This window comes from Rhinatrema bivittatum, chromosome 1 (genome assembly GCF_901001135.1).
Source record: "Rhinatrema bivittatum chromosome 1, aRhiBiv1.1, whole genome shotgun sequence".
In the NCBI taxonomy this organism is placed as follows: Eukaryota; Metazoa; Chordata; class Amphibia; order Gymnophiona; family Rhinatrematidae; genus Rhinatrema; species Rhinatrema bivittatum.
Window position 1 is genome coordinate 549492579 of NC_042615.1, and position 17933 is coordinate 549510511.

The window sequence follows — 17933 nt, forward strand, 5'->3', positions numbered from 1 at the left end:
TGCTGTGGACACTGACAGTGTCAGGTGCCTGGCGCCACCATACTGCGCCAAGGACGATGGCATAATGGGGCATCCTGGATCCTGCGAGGATTCAAGCACTATCGATACTGCCAAACGCCGGAGTTCCTGTCAAGCTAACGTTTAGCCATTGGCACTGGCATGGATGCCGTACAGCCTGGAGCATCGACACCCTCAGACACATACCTGAGCCGCGGGGAATCATTGAGGATGCTGGCCGACTTTGGTTCCTTTGGGCACCGATGCAGTGTGTCTGTGCCATGGGGTATCCAGTGGCACGTCTGTGCTGCAGGGCCTCTGCCTTTGGACAATGTTGGCATCATCTGTGCAACCCTCAGATATTTTTGGCCTGCAAGGTTGACAAGTCATTTCCACCTTTTGGGTGCTGTGTGCACCATGGATGTTGCTCGGCTGTTGATGTCTGCAGTCGCTTGGGGCGCTATCGATGGCACTGCATGCTGTCAAGCATGCCAGGCAACTGTGGCATGGTCAAGTGCTGTTAGAGTCCATGGCATGGAATCGGTGCCATAGATGAAATCCATCTCTTGTGAATGCCAAGTGTGCTATTGACACTGGGGGCACCATTGCCACCATTGTGGGCTTCGGTGTACTTGGTCACATACCACAGGGTACTATGGGCACTGGTGATTATCATGGCCTTCCCTTCTGCTGTTATGCGTCAGAAAGGGCGATGAGCCTTTCACGACCTGCATGTTAAGAGCTGCAATCGGCCTCTGGGAGCATTGTCAGGTACCTTGGTTACCATGGGGGCAATGCCGCCCACCACCAGGGATGACCATAGTTAGAACCCCAGTGGCACTGGAAACACTGTTGTCGCACTGACTCCATTAGGAGTTAATGTGACAATGGAGTGCATCATGCATGGTCAGGTACAGCGGGGGTCGTCTGCTCCTAATTGCTTCAGGTGCTGGCAGGTGGCATTCTGTCAGTGCTGGGCACAGCCATGCCAGAGATAGTGGGACCGCCATAGTAGCGTCAAGTTATCAGATTCCTTGTCTGTTTCACACCTTACTTTGCACTGGGACACTAGTGAGGAGGGCGCCATCACACACTCTTAGATTGCTTTTTGGCAGTGCGCAGCCACCAACTCTAACAGGTGATGCTTGGTCCCTGCTGTGCCATGGGATTCTACCTATAAGCAAGGTGATGGGGTGCATATGCGCACTGCCGTCTGCAGAATGGGGTACTGCTGCATGAGTACTGGTCATTGCATTTTTAAAAGTGGAGGGAACTATTCTTTCAGCTGCTCTCTAGTGTAGGAGTGTGTGTGTTTCCCTTGTGGCGAGCAAAACAGGTTGTGCACTGCAGCCACAAGACTGACGAAAGACTGTGTTCTTGGTTGAACCACTAGGAACAAGGATACCAGCAGGGTAGAGTTGGGATTCTTTTCCTCCTACAGAAGTGGGGTATGTTTTTCAACCCCTCCCATGTTAGCTTATGTTGAATCCCCTTAGAGGAGAGCCTCTGGAGCTCAGTCCTTTGCAGGTCTGTTGCTGATCTGGAGCCTCTATTCTTTTTGAATCAGTGCACCTCTTTACAGGCCAGGACCTGCGAGTGCTGGGGGGATGGCAGCGGTGGTCTTTGGACCATTCTTGCTGGTTTGTGAATTGTGGTGGCCTACCCCTTTTGACGGGGTGGCATTCTGTGGCCGATTTGGTCGCTTATGAACCTCAGCAATCAGTGACAGTAACCCATTCTTCCCAGGAGAGTAGGAAGTTACTCGGGATCAGGAGGCCCCAATTCCCATTGCTTTTCTGTCCTTTCTGAAAGGAGAGATATGACTGAGTTTCCAGAGGTGACCCTTATGGGCTTCTCCTTGGACACCAGGTTGTCAACCCTACAAGGGGTGGTCCTCATTCTCCATTTCCCGAAAAGGGATTTCACTACCTCTGACTGGTGGTCGGTCTCCATGCCCCGCAGGATCCAAGAGCAAATTGGGCATTAGCACTATTTCCTAGGTCATCCTAAAGTACAACAGGTCTATTTTGCTAGGAAATTATTACAGATTCAGTCTCCCCATCGTACCCGGGGTCTCCATTTCTGGTTAGCTCTCCGACAAAGAAATGGGGTTTCTTTTGCATGGGAGTTACCCTTTTGATACCTGCTGAGCATAATGTGCATTTTGTTTTTTGCAGATGACCGCTCTTGCCAGTCATTTTCGCGTGTGGGACCGTTTTTCAGTGAATAGGGTTCTGATCCATTTGCATTTCAGTTGGCAAATATGCCTTTCAACTTCTTACCATATCCATGGTTGAGTGTGTTAGGGGAAAGGGAACCCTGCAACAGGGGTGCTACACTTCTGTTATGGAGGCTTGCGATCTATATTTTCTCCTTTTAGGGATAACCCTATCTGTGGGCAGGGAGGTCCTAGTTCATGCAACCATTGTTACACTTACTGGACCATATGATTCCTTGGAAAGTATACATAATTATGGCTTTGGGTATTGGTACCTAGGCCACGTGGTGGATCCACTTATGCCCATTAAAGAAAAGGAAATTAATCAGGTAAGTAGTAATTTCTCCTTAGCTACAGTTTTGGTCTGGTGCAAAATGTCACAGATGTAGTAACAAAATGGTCCTGCTATTTTCAGGAGGTAAAAGCATTGGAGCAAAACTGATTCAGATCTTTAATAAATCAAACCAGCATACCCTCATTTAAACCAACAGATAATGGCCAGGATATTCTTGTCTGGATCAGCATGGGGGGAGGGTAGGGGTGGGAGACAGATCTGAAAAATTGTGGGGCGGGGGGTGGGGATGGAACGTTTGAATAAATATAGGGGCTTTGGGAGCAGAGTTTGAATATAGGGCTTGAGGGGGTTTGAATAGAGGGGCTGGGAGAGGGGTTGTGTGCAGAAGGGGCTGGATTGAGAGCAGTTGGATGTGTGTGTGCACACATACTTGCGATAGGGACAGGGAGGGTGAGAAATAGGGCAGAAGGGGGGAGTAAAGCCAGAGGTAGGGAGAGAGGAAGGATAGGGATATAATGGAAAGCAGGTCTAAAGCCAGGGGAGGGTATCTACCTCTCTTTGGTCTCAGAAATTCCTTCTCCTTATTCTTTATCCCCCTTCAAGATCCCAGAACCATTTCCTTCCCTCCAACTCCCCCCCCCCCCCCCTCAGATCACAGAACCTTATTCCCCTCCTCTTCTCCTTCCCCATCATATCATTATTCTAGAAGTACTCACCTGTGGTACAATGTTAAGTTCCAAATTAATAAGCAACTTATTTCTTGAACTCTTCGGTATAAGAGAGGTATTTGCTCTTTAGGTAATTTGTTGCATAAAAATGACTTTAAGACTTTTTCAGATTTGAGGCAGGAGTGTGATCTGCCTGCTCCTCAGTATTTGCCCTGGCTCCTACTTTGACATTGAATCATGACTGGTAGAATACATTTGATGGATTTACCTGTTTCTCCTCCGTTTCAACAAGTGTGTTGTGATATGTTTGCATCTGCTAAGAAAACTTCAAACTTTTATAAATATGTGAAACTTAAACCCAGTTTTAGATGCCTCGGGACAGAAAAGATTTCAGAAATAGATATACCGGTAGGTAAGTCGTTGCACTCTGTTTATTGGTCCAGGTTCTGAGATAAATTGTTCTTTAATGCAGTCCATATTTTTTGAAGCATACAGGATACCGGTCAAGCTGGCTAAACTTGTTAATTCTATTGATAAGCTGTGTTGGTCCTCCAACACCTCTATAGGCTCCTTGTCACATTTGTTGTTTTATTGTGCTAATGTACCGGACTATAAGAGAAAGAGATGGGAATGAATATGTGAATTGTTACGTTTTAAGGAATCTTTGTTCTAAATTGTTTGGAAATCTTTGGCGTTGGACTGTCATTTTACGTCAACATGATCTTCATCTTTTGGACTTTATGCATTTGGTGGCAATTCAACTTATTTTAAATCATTGGAAAAACAATTTGGTTTTGGACATGAATATGTGATGGAACATTTTGTGCCTGTATTCTCGCTGCAGAGGAGAAATATAGCCATGACCCTGTCCGGAAGAGAGTGTGGGTCTTCGTTCTTTCCTTTTCGATGTTGAGCTTACTTTATTTATCTGCATATCTTCTTTTGGTGGTCCTGTATACTTAACTATGGTGATTACTATGTTAGGTGCTCAATGTTTTTTATGGGTTTTGGTTGCATGGTTCTGTTTTTATTATAGAAATATATAAACATATTGAAACAAAATAAATCTTATGAGGTATTTTATCTAATGCTTTCTATAAATCCAAATGTACTATGTTGAGTGGCATGCCCTTAAACACATGCTTATTTACACCTTCAAAGAATTACAACAGATTAGTAAAATATAATTTCCCTTTGCTAAATCCTTGCTGGCTTTTCTCCTTTAAGCCATGTTTATCATAATTCTCAATTCTGTTTTAAGAAATGTTTCCATTGTTTTGCCTGGCATGAATCTCATTTACTTGTCTATAGTTACCTGGCTCACCACTGGAGCTCTTTTTAAAAAAAAAAACCAAAAAAAAACTGGCATTACATTGGCTATCATTGAGTCCACAAATTTAGTAGCAGACTTTAAAGACAGGTTACAAATTACCTCTAGGAGGTTTGAAATTTCAAAACTCTTGGGGTGAATACCATCTGGTCCTATTTAGTTTGCCAATTTTTTTTTAGTATAATTTTCCAGATTCACAATGACTTGCCTCAGTTTCTCCAACTTATTACACTAAAAAAAAAAAAAAAAAAGACTCCAACATGGATATCTCATCAACATCCTATTCAGTGAAGACTGAAGCAAAGAATTTTTTTTTCTTTTCTGGCCTTGTCCTCAATGAACTCCTCTTTTCGCTTCTTGGCTGTCTAATGCTCCATGTGACTCCCTCGCGGACTTCCTGCTTTTGATGTACTTGAGAATATTTTTATTAGTTTTTGCCTCTTGACTATCCTCAAATACTCTTATCGTCTGCCTTGTTAATATTTTTACATCTAATTTGCCAATGCTTATGCTCTTTTTCTATTTTCCTTATTAGGATTTGATTTCCCTTTTTTTTTTTTTTTATAAAATACTCTTTAGGTGCATGATACCATTTAGCCATGCTGGCAGTTGCTTTATTTATTTATTTATTTAAAAAGCATGTATTACCTGCCCTTCAGGGCTTGTACATTAAGAACATACAAGTTGGAAAAAACATAGCACTAAAAATTGTAAAATGAGACATTGCATAACAAATATATTAAAAGCATAGGTGGAAACTCCTAATGAGAGAGAAAAAAACAACTTGTGGAATGGATATTATCAGGGTTTCTAGGCTGATTGTTTTTAATTATTCTTCACATCTTGTGCAGACTTTTAGTCCTTGCAATTTCACTCAACGCACAATAAAGCTCTGGAATTTGTTGCCAGAGGATGTGGTTAGTGCAGTTAGTGTAGCTGGGTTCGAAAAAGGTTTGGATAAGTTCTTGGAGGAGAAGTCCATTAATGGCTATTAATCAAGTTTACTTAGGGAATAGCCGCTGCTATTAATTGCATCAGTAGCATGGGATCTTCTTAGTGTTTGGGTAATTGCCAGGTTCTTGTGACCTGGTTTTGGCCTCTGTTGGAAACAGGATGCTGGGCTTGATGGACCCTTGGTCTGACCCAGCATGGCAAGTTCTTATGCTCCTTCTTAGTTCCTTCTAATTTCTCTATTTTATCTTAGTCTCCTTTCATAAAGTTAAATGCTACCATCATAGTTTTAACATGTTTTCTTTCATTGTTAATTGTCAGATTTGATTACTTTATGATCACTATTGCCAAGCTACTCCTGCAATATTACTTAAAAGCAAATTGGTATACGTAATATTGTAATATTTGTTAGAATACAGTGAATTACAATTTTTATTTACAGTAGTCATTTTTTATTTTCATTTTTTTTTCAGGATTATTGTATGTTATAGAAAGACAGAAGAAACTTGATTTAAAAATTAACCTGATGGCTTCATATATTATTGTCCCACACACTGGTTTTTATGTTTCTGCATCAAGTCTACTTATCCTGAATCTTGGTAACCTGAAGGTAAGGCTTTATAAAGGAGCACGGACTTTTTAGACTGTCAATGATATATGTCAATAATTGTAAACTATTCATTCAGTATTCACAAATGCAATATGGGGAGAGCAATATTCAGAAGCCATTTACCCAAGGTAAGTACTGTTTTACCTTGGTGAATTGGCTGACTGAAAATTGTCCAGCCCTTAAAGTTTGACAGTACTCATACTTTTAGCCAGGTAAAATGTAGGTGGGCCTATGGGTGAGTTTAGGTTAGGTGAGAGAAAAAAAATGCATGTAGATTGTTTTAAAAACCATGCATGTTATTTTGTATGGATAAAGTACCCATAGAAAAAGCAGGTGCAAATCTCTGTGCATACTTTTTTCCCTGAGGCATTTTCCAGTTGGTGAAAATCTTGTGGCTAAAAGTACCCACAAATTTTGCATCTATGTGGGCAGATTTGAAAATCGTCCCCAATATTAATAGATTCATTTTTGTGGAAAAAATGTTTAGGATGAGCAGGATATTTGATGAAGTTCAATTTGTTTTTTCCTTTCTTTTTTGTCATGCTATTTTCCAGATTAGGTCCCTATCCTTTTTGATAAAGGATGCCATATATACAGTTCTCGTAATTGAATTGTCATACAAAATACTGGATGAACATAAGTTGTGTTGTAGTATTTTTCAGAGAATTACTGTGAAACAAAGTTTGAATACTTGCTCCTAACAAATACTTTGACTTTTTCAGAATTTTATATAAAACACTTTTTTCTTTTTACTGTCTCTAAAGATGATTAGCAAAAGTCGTTCACACCTGCCTCAGCTCAGAGTAGGATACAGCAGTATTGAAGAAATTATGTCAAGAGCATATGACAGTTTTGATGTACAGCTCAGCAGCATACAGCTACTTTACAGCAGACAAAGTAAGTAATCATTAAACAAAACAATGTTCAAGAAAATAATTAAGTTTAGATAGAAACAAAACTATATTAAATAAATGTTTTTTTTATTGGAAGCAATCTAAAAAGGATTTGATTTTACTTCATAAATTATTAAAGAATCAAAGATAGAAGATGAAAAAACTAACTTGTAGGCCAATACAGTAAAGTGCGGCCGCGGTTACCCTGCTTCTAACCCGCTTTCTACTCACAATTTGGCCGCGTTAGTCCAACCTGCAATTCACTATCCCTTTTAACCCATCCTTACCGCTTCCTTAAATCAATGGGTAACCCTTTCCGCCCGCGGCATGTATATGAGATGTAAACGATCGGATTAGCTATTCCCTCCCATACAGTAACGTGCGCCCTGACTATCGCCTTTTTAACCTGCAGTTTAGCCGCGTCTTTAACCTGCTAAATTACTGCCTACCCTTACCCCTGCGTTAGAGGCAGGGGTAAGGGTAGGCGGCAAACTTCCCCCAGCCCCCGCTCACCTGCCCTGGCCGCGTCCATGAGTGCCGGTCTCCGGGGCAGCCCCAGTCCTCTCTCCCCTCCTCCCAAAGCAACTTTAACTAAAAGAAAACCTAAAAACCTAAAATCCCCACCTCCCGAAGCAAGGCGCAGGGCGAAAAGCGACTTGACATGTAAAGTATTGTGAATAAGTGTAACCAAAGTTAACTTACTTTTTCTTTCTTTCAGCCCTCTCTGCCCTCCTCCGGAGGCGCGCACCGCGGCTCCCCTGCCTCCCGGGGGCAGCCGGTGGCGAAAGCGGCTTCCAGCGGCCCCCGCCGGCGAAGATGGATGAACGCACGCCTGTAGGTGCACGGGCGCTCAAGCCAGCGAAGCGTATGAACGTACGCTGTGACGTCACGCACGCCCGTTCATGTGCTTTAGCTGACTTGAGCGCCCGTGCACTACGGGCGTGCGTTCATCCATCTTCGCCGGCGGGGGCCGCTGGAAGCCGCTTTCGCCACCGGCTGCCCCCGGGAGGCAGGGGAGCCGCGGTGCGCGCCTCCGGAGGAGGGCAGAGAGGGCTGAAAGAAAGAAAAAGTAAGTTAACTTTGGTTACACTTATTCACAATACTTTACATGTCGAGTCGCTTCGGGAGGAGGGGATTTTAGGTTTTAGGTTTTCTTTTGGTTAAAGTTGGGATCCACTTCCTGGTACCTGTAATTTCAAATGACATTTGAAATGACAGGTACCAGCGCACCCAGGATACTGTATAGGCGCTGTATAGCGCCTATACAGTAAAATGGATTGCGCTTCATGGACGCGCGTTGTACACGGCTTGCATTTGCATGCCATTTAAATAGAGTATCGAGCAGTAAGTGATCCGAACTGTGTGTGTGGCAAACGCAGGTGTGCCCGGCCCTAACGCACCTCTTTCTACCGCACCTTACTGTATCGGCCCGTTGGTTAGGGAGCGATGTCTTGCAGGTGGTCAGATTTATTTTACTGGTAGCTGGGATGTATCCTTACCTAGAGTAGGTTGGTTGAGTGTGCCAATTGGTCCTTATTGGCTGTCACCTACTATGTTACAATTCTGCTGTATTTGCACATATACTATACCAAATATATGCTGTCTGAAAAGTTACAAATTTATAGGCTGATTCACTAAAGTGTGGTATTGCTTTACTGTGAGTTATTTATTGCCACTCCCATTGTTTCTAATGGGGCATATTCAGTAATAATGCATGATAATGTGGTAGCTCATTTTAGTGAATCAGCCTGTAAGAAAAATAGCAACTTTGATCAGTTTGGCACAAAGTGAGAATATGCCTTGAATGGGGGAGGGCAATTTTCAGAAACATTTAACCTGGATAGCTTGCCCTGTCTCCATGCCAATACAAGATCTCCCCTTACATGTGGAGCTCCCAGGGTATAAACAGTTCAGGAACCAATTCCTAGTTGCTCCTATCCTGCTGGTGCCATTTTTCAAAATGATGCTGGTTGGCCCAAGGCTCCTCAGTGGTGGCGGTGGCGGTGGTGGTAGTGGGAGGTAGAGCTTGCACATTCCCATTTTCTGTCAAGGGCCTTTGGAGAGAAGGAGTTGTGTGTGTGTGTGGGGTTTTTTTTTTTTTGGGAGGGATTGACTATCTTGGCTTCAGGCCCCTTTAGGGCTTTACTGGGAGGACCCCAAGTGCATCAGCAGGTATGGTAGCTTGCCAATGCTGTTTGGAGCTGGTTAACTACACCTCCTGTTCCCTCTCCCTGGATTGTAGTAAACCTTTTGCATACTAATGAGCTACTTGCGTGCATTTGATGCAGCTTTTAAATTGCTCTGTGTTGACTGAGTTTATTTTTTTATGGAAAATAGCGCACAGTGATTTGATAGTGTGCCTATTTTTCAGTAATTCGTAATGTCGTAATGTGTTAAGCACAGATTTCGAATTTTAACAAGCTTTAATGTGCCATTACAGCTTAGTAAATAGGTGCCACAGTATGTGGAGATCAGGTCTCCTATAGGTGCATCCTTCGCATTCTAGTAACCTAAACATGATATAACCGTAAACAGATAAAAGGCTATGACTCTTCTATCAGTGTTTTGATCAAGAGATGTGGTTCTTATTCCTATGGGGGATATCGATCTCAGAATCCATCAGGCTTGAATCATCTGAGTCTAATCACTCAGAAGAAAGGCACACTTATCTCCCATCATCAAATCCTTAGCCCCTTGTGCTTCGGGTGCAGAGGCAATTGAAATAAGCAGAGTTGTTGCATTTTCTTCTGGCTTCTAGAAAAGAGTGGATCAGTGAGGCTTTTGATTTTAAATGGAGAAAGTTTGCCTTTCTGGTGTGAGGTAAATCTCTAGATCCCATCGTTTATCTCACATAAAAACTGCTTGACTGTTTTATACATCCTTCAGAATGTACCAAAATTTCAGTATTGTGCTATATTTAACTGCAGTTGTTCATTTTTATTAATTTATAGAAGGGACCCCAATTTCTGTCCTTGCTTTAGTTGTCAGGTTCTTGTGAGCTGCTTTCATATGAAGCACCCATAAAGGAACCTGAAGGCTCATGGGACATCAGCATGGTTTTAACCCAACTAATGAAAACCCCTTTTGAGCTCAAGTATCTAATTTGGAAGGTCATATTTTGGATGGCAGTCTCTTCAGCTCACAGAATCAATGAGCTCCATCATAACAGCATGATATTTTGTATTTGCTGTAAGATAATGTCAGGTTTCCACCTTAATTGGTCAGACATGCTTTTTATTTGCTCATGTGCTTATAAGTTGGAATCTGCACCTTATACATTGGGACTACAAGAGAGCTCTGGCCTTGTATTTGGAGCAAACTAAACCCTTGGAAGGTCAACCTAATTTTTTCTTTTGATGCCAATAGACTTATTTCTGTGGGAAAATATACCATCTTTTTTATGGTTAAACAATTTTATTGATATAACTTTGACAGATACAACAATGCAATTAAGTCAGTACTACCATTATTTTATTTTTTTAACACCATATGCGACTCTTTCATCCTGCGTCCACAAAATGCAAATCATACAGTTTGTGTAACAAGTCGTTAATAAAAATCAGAATCCAACTCCTCTTTATCCAAATCAGAAACACATTGAACCCATCTTTTGTAAAATAATTCTTGGAGTTGCCAGTAAGCCTTGGAGATCCACTGGTAGCATGACTGTGAAAGGGGGTCTAAATTTGTTTAAAATTTGCGTAGACCTTTGAGGTTTTAATAGAGGTGATACGAGACTCCATGGAAAACCATGTGGTTCATTTACTTAGAAAAAAGTTTCTTTCAGCCAGATGAACAGGATACATTTCTTGGCCAGCAGATATGCTTTAGCTAGCAACAACTTGTGGAATTTCCCAATAAATGTGGAACCAAATGATTCCGTACACAGAATACAGATGTGAAGATCATAGATTTCTTCATAATTGTTGCAGTGCTTTTCCAGAACATTTGAATATGTTCATGGTCCCAAACACCATGAAATAAAGTACCCTTGGCTTTACAGGTCAGGCAGTTATCTGATTTAAAAAGCTTCATTTGCTTTGCTCTAGTATGAAGAATAATGAGCCTATGTAAGATTCAATATTGAAGCTCACGAAGATTGACATTGACCGTAACTAGTTAAACAAATAGAAGCTGTCATGTCTTTTGCTGTGAGCTGGACACCACAATTCCATTTGCACACATCTGCTAAAACAGCTAACATAGAAGTACTGTGTACCTAATTCAACCATGTATTTGAATAAGAAACTGATTATTTTCTTTTGGACCAGTAATTGTATAAAAGAATCAAACTTAATGGATATATAATAAAATGAAAAGACACAAAGGTAGAAGTAAGAAAATGTCTTAATTGCAAATATACTTGCACAATTAAAAACAAAAAATGGCCAAATTAACTAATCTTCTGGGAATTAGTATCAGATTCAAATGTGCTCGCCAAAATATAATCTATAGACTATTGCTCGCAATGGGCTTCAACCAGTATCATATGGTTGCGCACCTAGTTCACCTCATATACTTTTTCCCATTGTTTTGAACTAAACCTAAACTCTATCCACTATAAATTGTTTACAAAAATTCACTTTTCTTTTATTCGTAAGACAAAATGTATTTATCATCAGACATCATTTTAGCCTCCAAACATGGCAACGTAACTGAAGTGCTCAATGACCATCCCAACACTTGACAATGTTTAAGCATTAGTGCGCTGCCTTCAGGGGGACTATCACGATCTAAAAAAGAACACAGAACAATAAACAACATTCAAAATAAACACAAAATATAAAGAATAAATAAAGATAAAAACAAAACTAACTACCAAGCAGGAACCTACCCTTCTACTTAGCCCCTCTCGGCTCACATATCATCTTGGAAAAAATGACAGACATGGTCTGCCAGCATCTCAAACACGCCAGCTTTTAAGCCACCACATAGCATTCAGTTTTGACCAATCAGAAAAGCCTCATATAAAAACTGACCAGTCGATCTCTTTATTCAGCCCTGAGGGATGGACTGTCTGCAAAGAAAATATCCAGCATTGTTCAGCTTGTAACAAACATAAATCATGGTCACCTCCTCAACCATCAAACTTTAACTGCTCCAGAACAGTAAGCACTGCAAATATATAAATAAATCCTTCTCAAATTCCTTCCTCTTGATGTAAGCCTCAGATGAGTCCACAAAAATAGAATTCAGGAGCATTGTCACCAAATTTCAGAATACCTCTATGAGCTAATGTTTTATAGTGAGAAGATGAGACTGCTGGAAAATAATAATTCCCAAAAATTGGCAGAAAAGGAGACATTCATCAGTACCCCAGTAAGCTGCTCTAGCAACTATAACTAAAAATAAGAAGCAACAATATATGGCAACTGAGCCTTAACAGCATGTAGCACATAAAGATAAAACTTATGCCTTGAGACCAGTGATCTCTGGGCCCTCCAATCAGGAGATCATTTAACATATGCTGCGTGAAGATAAAACTCTTTATGTACAGAAGGTAAACTATTCAAGAAGGCTAACTTAACTTCTCTGGTAATTATATCTTTTGCCCACTACTTTTTTTTTCCCCACGACATAGCTAATGATATTCCACTGAGTACTTTAGCAGCTTCCCAGAAGAGTGTTGGTTGATTTAAATGCTATATGTTATGCCTAGCATATTGCTCCCATTTTTCCTGCAAAAAATCCCTGAATATCCACAACTTCATGCAACCATAAAGGCACTCACCATAATCTTATTTCCTTCTTCTATAAAGTTGGACTCCAGGGAACAGCGGACTGGTGCATGATTTGATATAATTAGTACTCTTGGCGGAATTCTGCGCTACTGTGGAGTGAAGAATTTGTGCAGAATTCCCCTCCCATGCAGAATTTACACTTTATGTGCAGAATTTCAGAGAGAGGCCCAGGCCTGTAAAATCAGCTGGCTACTAATGGAGCCCATCCCACTCGCGGTGAAGATGAGACTCATAAATTCAGTTGGTTGGATCTTCTTGTGGCGAAGATCTGGCCTGAAATAGCTGGCCATGAGTGGAGCCCATCCCGTGGGGACTGGCCACAACAACTCCCTGCCAACCCTTTCTAAGAATGCCTGGAAGTCAGACAGTACTGACACAGTTCTTTCTTGAGCTGTCTGCGAGCGAGTTCACTATAAATTGCCAAATGCCGGGAGGCCAAAACGCCAGACTTCTGCAGGAACTGGAGAGCCGACTGGGTCCGCTTCTGGTGCCAGGTGCCCGAACGTTCTATTGGTCTGACTGAAGACATCACATAGCAGAAGGGAATCCTGTAATAGCAAAATCTATTAGGTGATGCATATCAGAAAAAGTGTAGAATGCAATAACGGACTGTGGGGCCGATGCAATAGGGTGCGCTCATCCAAGCGCACTGTTAACCTGCAGTCAGACACAGGTAGAATAGGCAGTAATCAATCCCCTAATGCAATAAGGGGATTAGTGCATATCGTTGTGATATTAAGTAGGATGAAAAATAAAAGAAACAAAAGTAAAAAAAATAAAAATTTAGTCAGACCCATCACAAAAACAGATGCCGAGTTTATCGGCGTCTGTTTTCTACCGGCGGACAGCCATCACAAAAACAGACGCTGTTAAAACCCGGTGTCAATTTTCGTGACTGCCATCTGCCGGTAAGGAAAACAGACTGTTCAGCGCCTGCTTTCTACGTGACTTTATTGCATTGGCCCCTGTGACAGTAGCTTCAGCCATTTCTCTGTTCAATACTTTGTCTATTGTTTAATGTAACGCCGTACCGGCGACAGTTTTGTTATATGGAAACCGACTTGATTTGATATGTATATCGAGAATGTCTGTATATAAAAACCCTAAATAAATAAATAAATAAATTTTCATTGTTTGGCAGCTTTTATAATATAAATAGTAATACTGCTTTATATTTTTTTTATTGTAAGATGAAAATTGGAAGGAGGCTCGTAAGCTAAAACGTTCTTCTCAGCATGTTCTTGAGCCCATGGATTTGAAAGTGGATTTTGGCAGGGCTCTGGTTGTCACTGATGCAAGGATGCCCAAGTATGTTTTGATATTTCATTAAAATTTTTACATCTGTTATACTTACAGGTGAATTTTCAAAGGAGTTACGCATGTAAATATAACATAATAATCATAGCAATTTTCAAAAGCTATTTACCTGCATAAGTGGGCTTAATGCAGGTAAATCCTTTGATCAATTCAATAGTGCATATTATAGCTATTTTCAAACACCCACTTACATGTGTAAAGTGCATTTGTATGTGTAAAACCAGTTTTAAGTGTGCAAATGCTTTTGAAAATCAGTTCCTTATTCTAGTATCTAAGCTTTCTAGTTCTTGAAAAATGTTATACTGAATATTGTATATAGTATCCAAGTTATACTTAACATTAAAGCATAAGTTTGATAATTCATTTACATTGTTAGCAGTGCATCTTTTTTTTGTATTTTAAATTTATTTATTTATTTATTTATTTAAAAGTATTTATATACCGTTTTTCAAAACAAGGTTTTTTTGTCAAAACGGTTTACATTGTAAAATGAAAAATAAAATAAATAGAGTTAAAAATTAAAGATAAAATTAAATAAAATAATAAATAGCATGATTGCATAGCAAGTCTTACGTTCTGTAGAAATTTAGGTGACTAAACAGTGTTATTGCATTAATCCTTTCTTTTCCGCTCTAAAATCTTTATAGTGCTTTGAATTTTAGCTCGTCAGGAATAACTGAGTTTTTTCACAGATTGAGTAACCTAATTGTGCAAAGTGAGACAGGTAAAACTATAAATCGGAGAGCTTTTAAAAAAGAAAGCATTTATACAGGTATGCAGTGTAAAGTTTAGCAAAAGTATAAATCTTCCCCAACCCCCAAAAAACCCAAACGTGGTACCATGCTATAGTTTAGTTAGTATTGTGTCTTTTTTTGTTACCCTCTCCTAACTGCATATGAGTTTGAGCAGAGCAGTCTTGTTCAGGGAGCTTATCACTTATATATTTCTATGGTACAAATTTACAAACATTTCCAGAACTCACACGAGTTACATGCAGCATTGCCAGATCAACACATGCAAAGTGGGGAGGAGGAAAACCTCTTATCTTCTAACTCAGCATTAGCAAGTTTGAGGACACCTTTTTGGGTAGGGGGGTGGGGGGTTGATAGGGGCCACTTAGCTTGAAGAAATCCAGAAACTGGACTGATGTTGGTGGGGCTGGGTCCCTCCCCCCCCCCCCCTCAGTTTTGCATCATGGTAGCAGAGAAGAGGGGATCTCTTGAGGATTGCAGTTACTCTTGCAACTTTGAAATGCAACAGGACTTAGGAAAGACATAGCAGCTCAGCAGGAGCAAGGTGCCCATTTTCAGCAAAGGCTGAGCGATCTAGATCTAGGGGGCCAGAATTTGAGTTCCTAGATTAGGTGCTTTCCCTTGGCTTAAACTTGGCCTGTGTTTTCTTACTGCTTTTAAACATTAAAGAGTTAGTTGTTACAATCCATTGCTAAGTATAGATTCACTTACCTTTAAATGATGAAATACTTTTAGGTGCTTGCAAGCTGTATTTGAATTACCCCAGTGTAACTTTATGGGAATGGGAATGATAATGGTTAATAATTAGAAAAGTTTACACTATTATTCTTTCAGTAGGCAAGCTTTGCACTTTCATGAATTTTTTTTTTTAAGTTTTCACCTTATTCAGAAAGTGAATTCAAGTTTGTTACAATTTAAATTCTGTTTATCTGTTTCTTTTATTACTTATATGCTGCTCTGTTTCCCAAACAGGAACCCAAAACAGTTTACAACTCAGCAGTAGCACACATCAGTACAACATAGAATAAATACAATAATAGCACTAAAAGTCCCTAATGCAGATCTACCGTGTCTTTACTCTCACTAGGGATATGATGGCTGTATTATACAGCTTAAATTCTCCTGCTCAATTAAAGCAGTAAGTTTTTCAACAGACAAATTACTACATATTAAAATAGCATAATAAAAATACAACACAATTAGAAAATATTTATAAGCAAAATTAAACTTACCCAGTAACCCAATTCTCACAGGACAAGCAGGATGGTAGTCCTCACATATGGGGTGACATCATCAGGATGGAGCCCAATCACGGAACACTTTTGTCAAAGTTTCTAGAACTTTGACTGGCACCTACTGGGCATGCCCAGCATAGCACCAACCCTGCAGCCAGCAGGGCTCCCCCTTCAGTCTTCTTTTTTCCGTGCAGCAGTAGCCTCGCGGGTTAAGGAGCTCTTCAGAGATTCCTGACAGGAATTTTTCCTCACGGAACTTCTTAAAAAATGTTTACCCCACAGGGGTCCCCTTATCGATAATCTTTGCTCCACGGTCAAACGGGAAGTTTTTTACCTGCTTGCGGTAGATTCTTGTCGAGTTTTTCTCTCGCGGCCTACCGATCATCGATTGCACCGTGGCTAAATTTTGTCGATGCCATGCCGTCGGGTTTCCATCGGTGCCCTGACTGCACTCGAACGATGTCCATCACTGACCCTCATACGGTCTGTGTGATGTGTTTGGGGTCCGACCATGATGTCCTTACTTGCACCAAATGACACCAAAGGGTCGCAAGGTTAGGCTGGAGAAGATGGGACTTCTCTTTCAGCCAAAAACCCCGACGCCATCGATAGCTTCGACGTCGTCTGAACCAGTATCGTCTACTTCGCGCCAGCACCGGGAAAACGTTGTTGCCCGACCGACTAAGACTCCTTGGGTGTCGACCCCCTCTGTTCCTCCTCAGGAGAAAGACTGAGGGGAACATCGAGAAAAACATCGCCACCGCCACCGTAAAGCTCAGGCCACCGATACAGGCAAGCCCTCGGCATAGACATCATCTGAGCCACTGACAAAGAAGTCCCGAACAGAAAAGGCCCCATCCTCTTCTGTCTCTAGGTCACTGAGGCGTTCCCCACCTGGACAGGTGCCGGGATCCACGATTCCACCTTCACCAGTGGACCCTCCGGCTATGCCAGTGCTGCCTCCTTCTCCGGAACCAGGTATCCATGCCCCAGGTTTCCGTGAGTAATTGGATCAGATGATCCAAGAGGCTATCGGGAAAGCACTCCAGGGGTTCAAACCTCCATTGATGCCGGTGCCAGTTCCAGAGCCAGCCACCGATCCGATACCCATGACACTTACACCGCTATTGGTAAGAATGGACAAGTTAATCGGTGCCCTTCCACCGGTGCATCCAAGAGAACCGATGGCCCTGATTCCTTCCTCACCGGATTACCCTTGTCATCGGAAGAAGAAGAAGAATCACCAATCTCCATTCTACCCTCCGGAGTGCTACCACCGACACATCCATCGATGTCACAGATTCCATCGGTGCCTTCTTCGATGCCATTGATGCCTCCATCGATGCCTTTGGTTCCACTTTGAAAGCCATTGATGCCTAGGCCAGGACCTTCCAGAATAACACCATTACTTATGGGAGCTGGTGATGAGCCATACAATCCCTGGACTGATAATTCATCCCAGGATTCAGACTATCTGCCTTCACAGCCCTCTCCTCCTGATGAAAGGAAGTGTCCTCCTCCAGAGGACTTGTCCTTTATCAACTTTGTTAAAGAAATGTCTGAAACAGTTCCATTCCAGCTTCAGACTGAAGAGGACTGTAGCCATCAGATGTTACAACTTCTCCAATTTCTCGATGTTCCTAAGGAAATCATGTCTATCCCTATTCATGACATCCTTTTGGACCTTGTAAAGAGAAATTGGGAGTACCCTGGCTCTGTGGCACCTGTTAACCGTAAGGCAGATGCCACCCATCTAGTTCAGCCAGCCCCTGGTTTCCAGAGAGCTCAACTAGATCATCATTCAGTAGTTGTGGAGTCAGCCCAGAAGAGGGCACGACTCTCCAAACCCCACTCTTCCATTCCCCCAGGAAAGGAACAGAAATTTCTGGATGCATTTGGAACATGAGTATTTCATGGGTCAATGCT

The 17933-nt window shown here is 41.5% G+C and overlaps 1 protein-coding gene across 3 annotated transcripts in view; it reads left to right on the plus strand.

Moving 5' to 3' along the window:
* The window catches only part of VPS13A (vacuolar protein sorting 13 homolog A), a 745426-nt gene that overhangs the window by 247272 nt on the left and 480221 nt on the right, over positions 1-17933 (plus strand). For all 3 annotated transcript variants that reach the window (XM_029616432.1, XM_029616443.1, XM_029616452.1), the window contains exons 20-22: positions 5933-6069; positions 6834-6966; positions 13894-14011. In XM_029616432.1, the coding sequence (XP_029472292.1) occupies positions 5933-6069; positions 6834-6966; positions 13894-14011 (388 nt within the window). The remainder of the gene's footprint in view (positions 1-5932; positions 6070-6833; positions 6967-13893; positions 14012-17933) is intronic.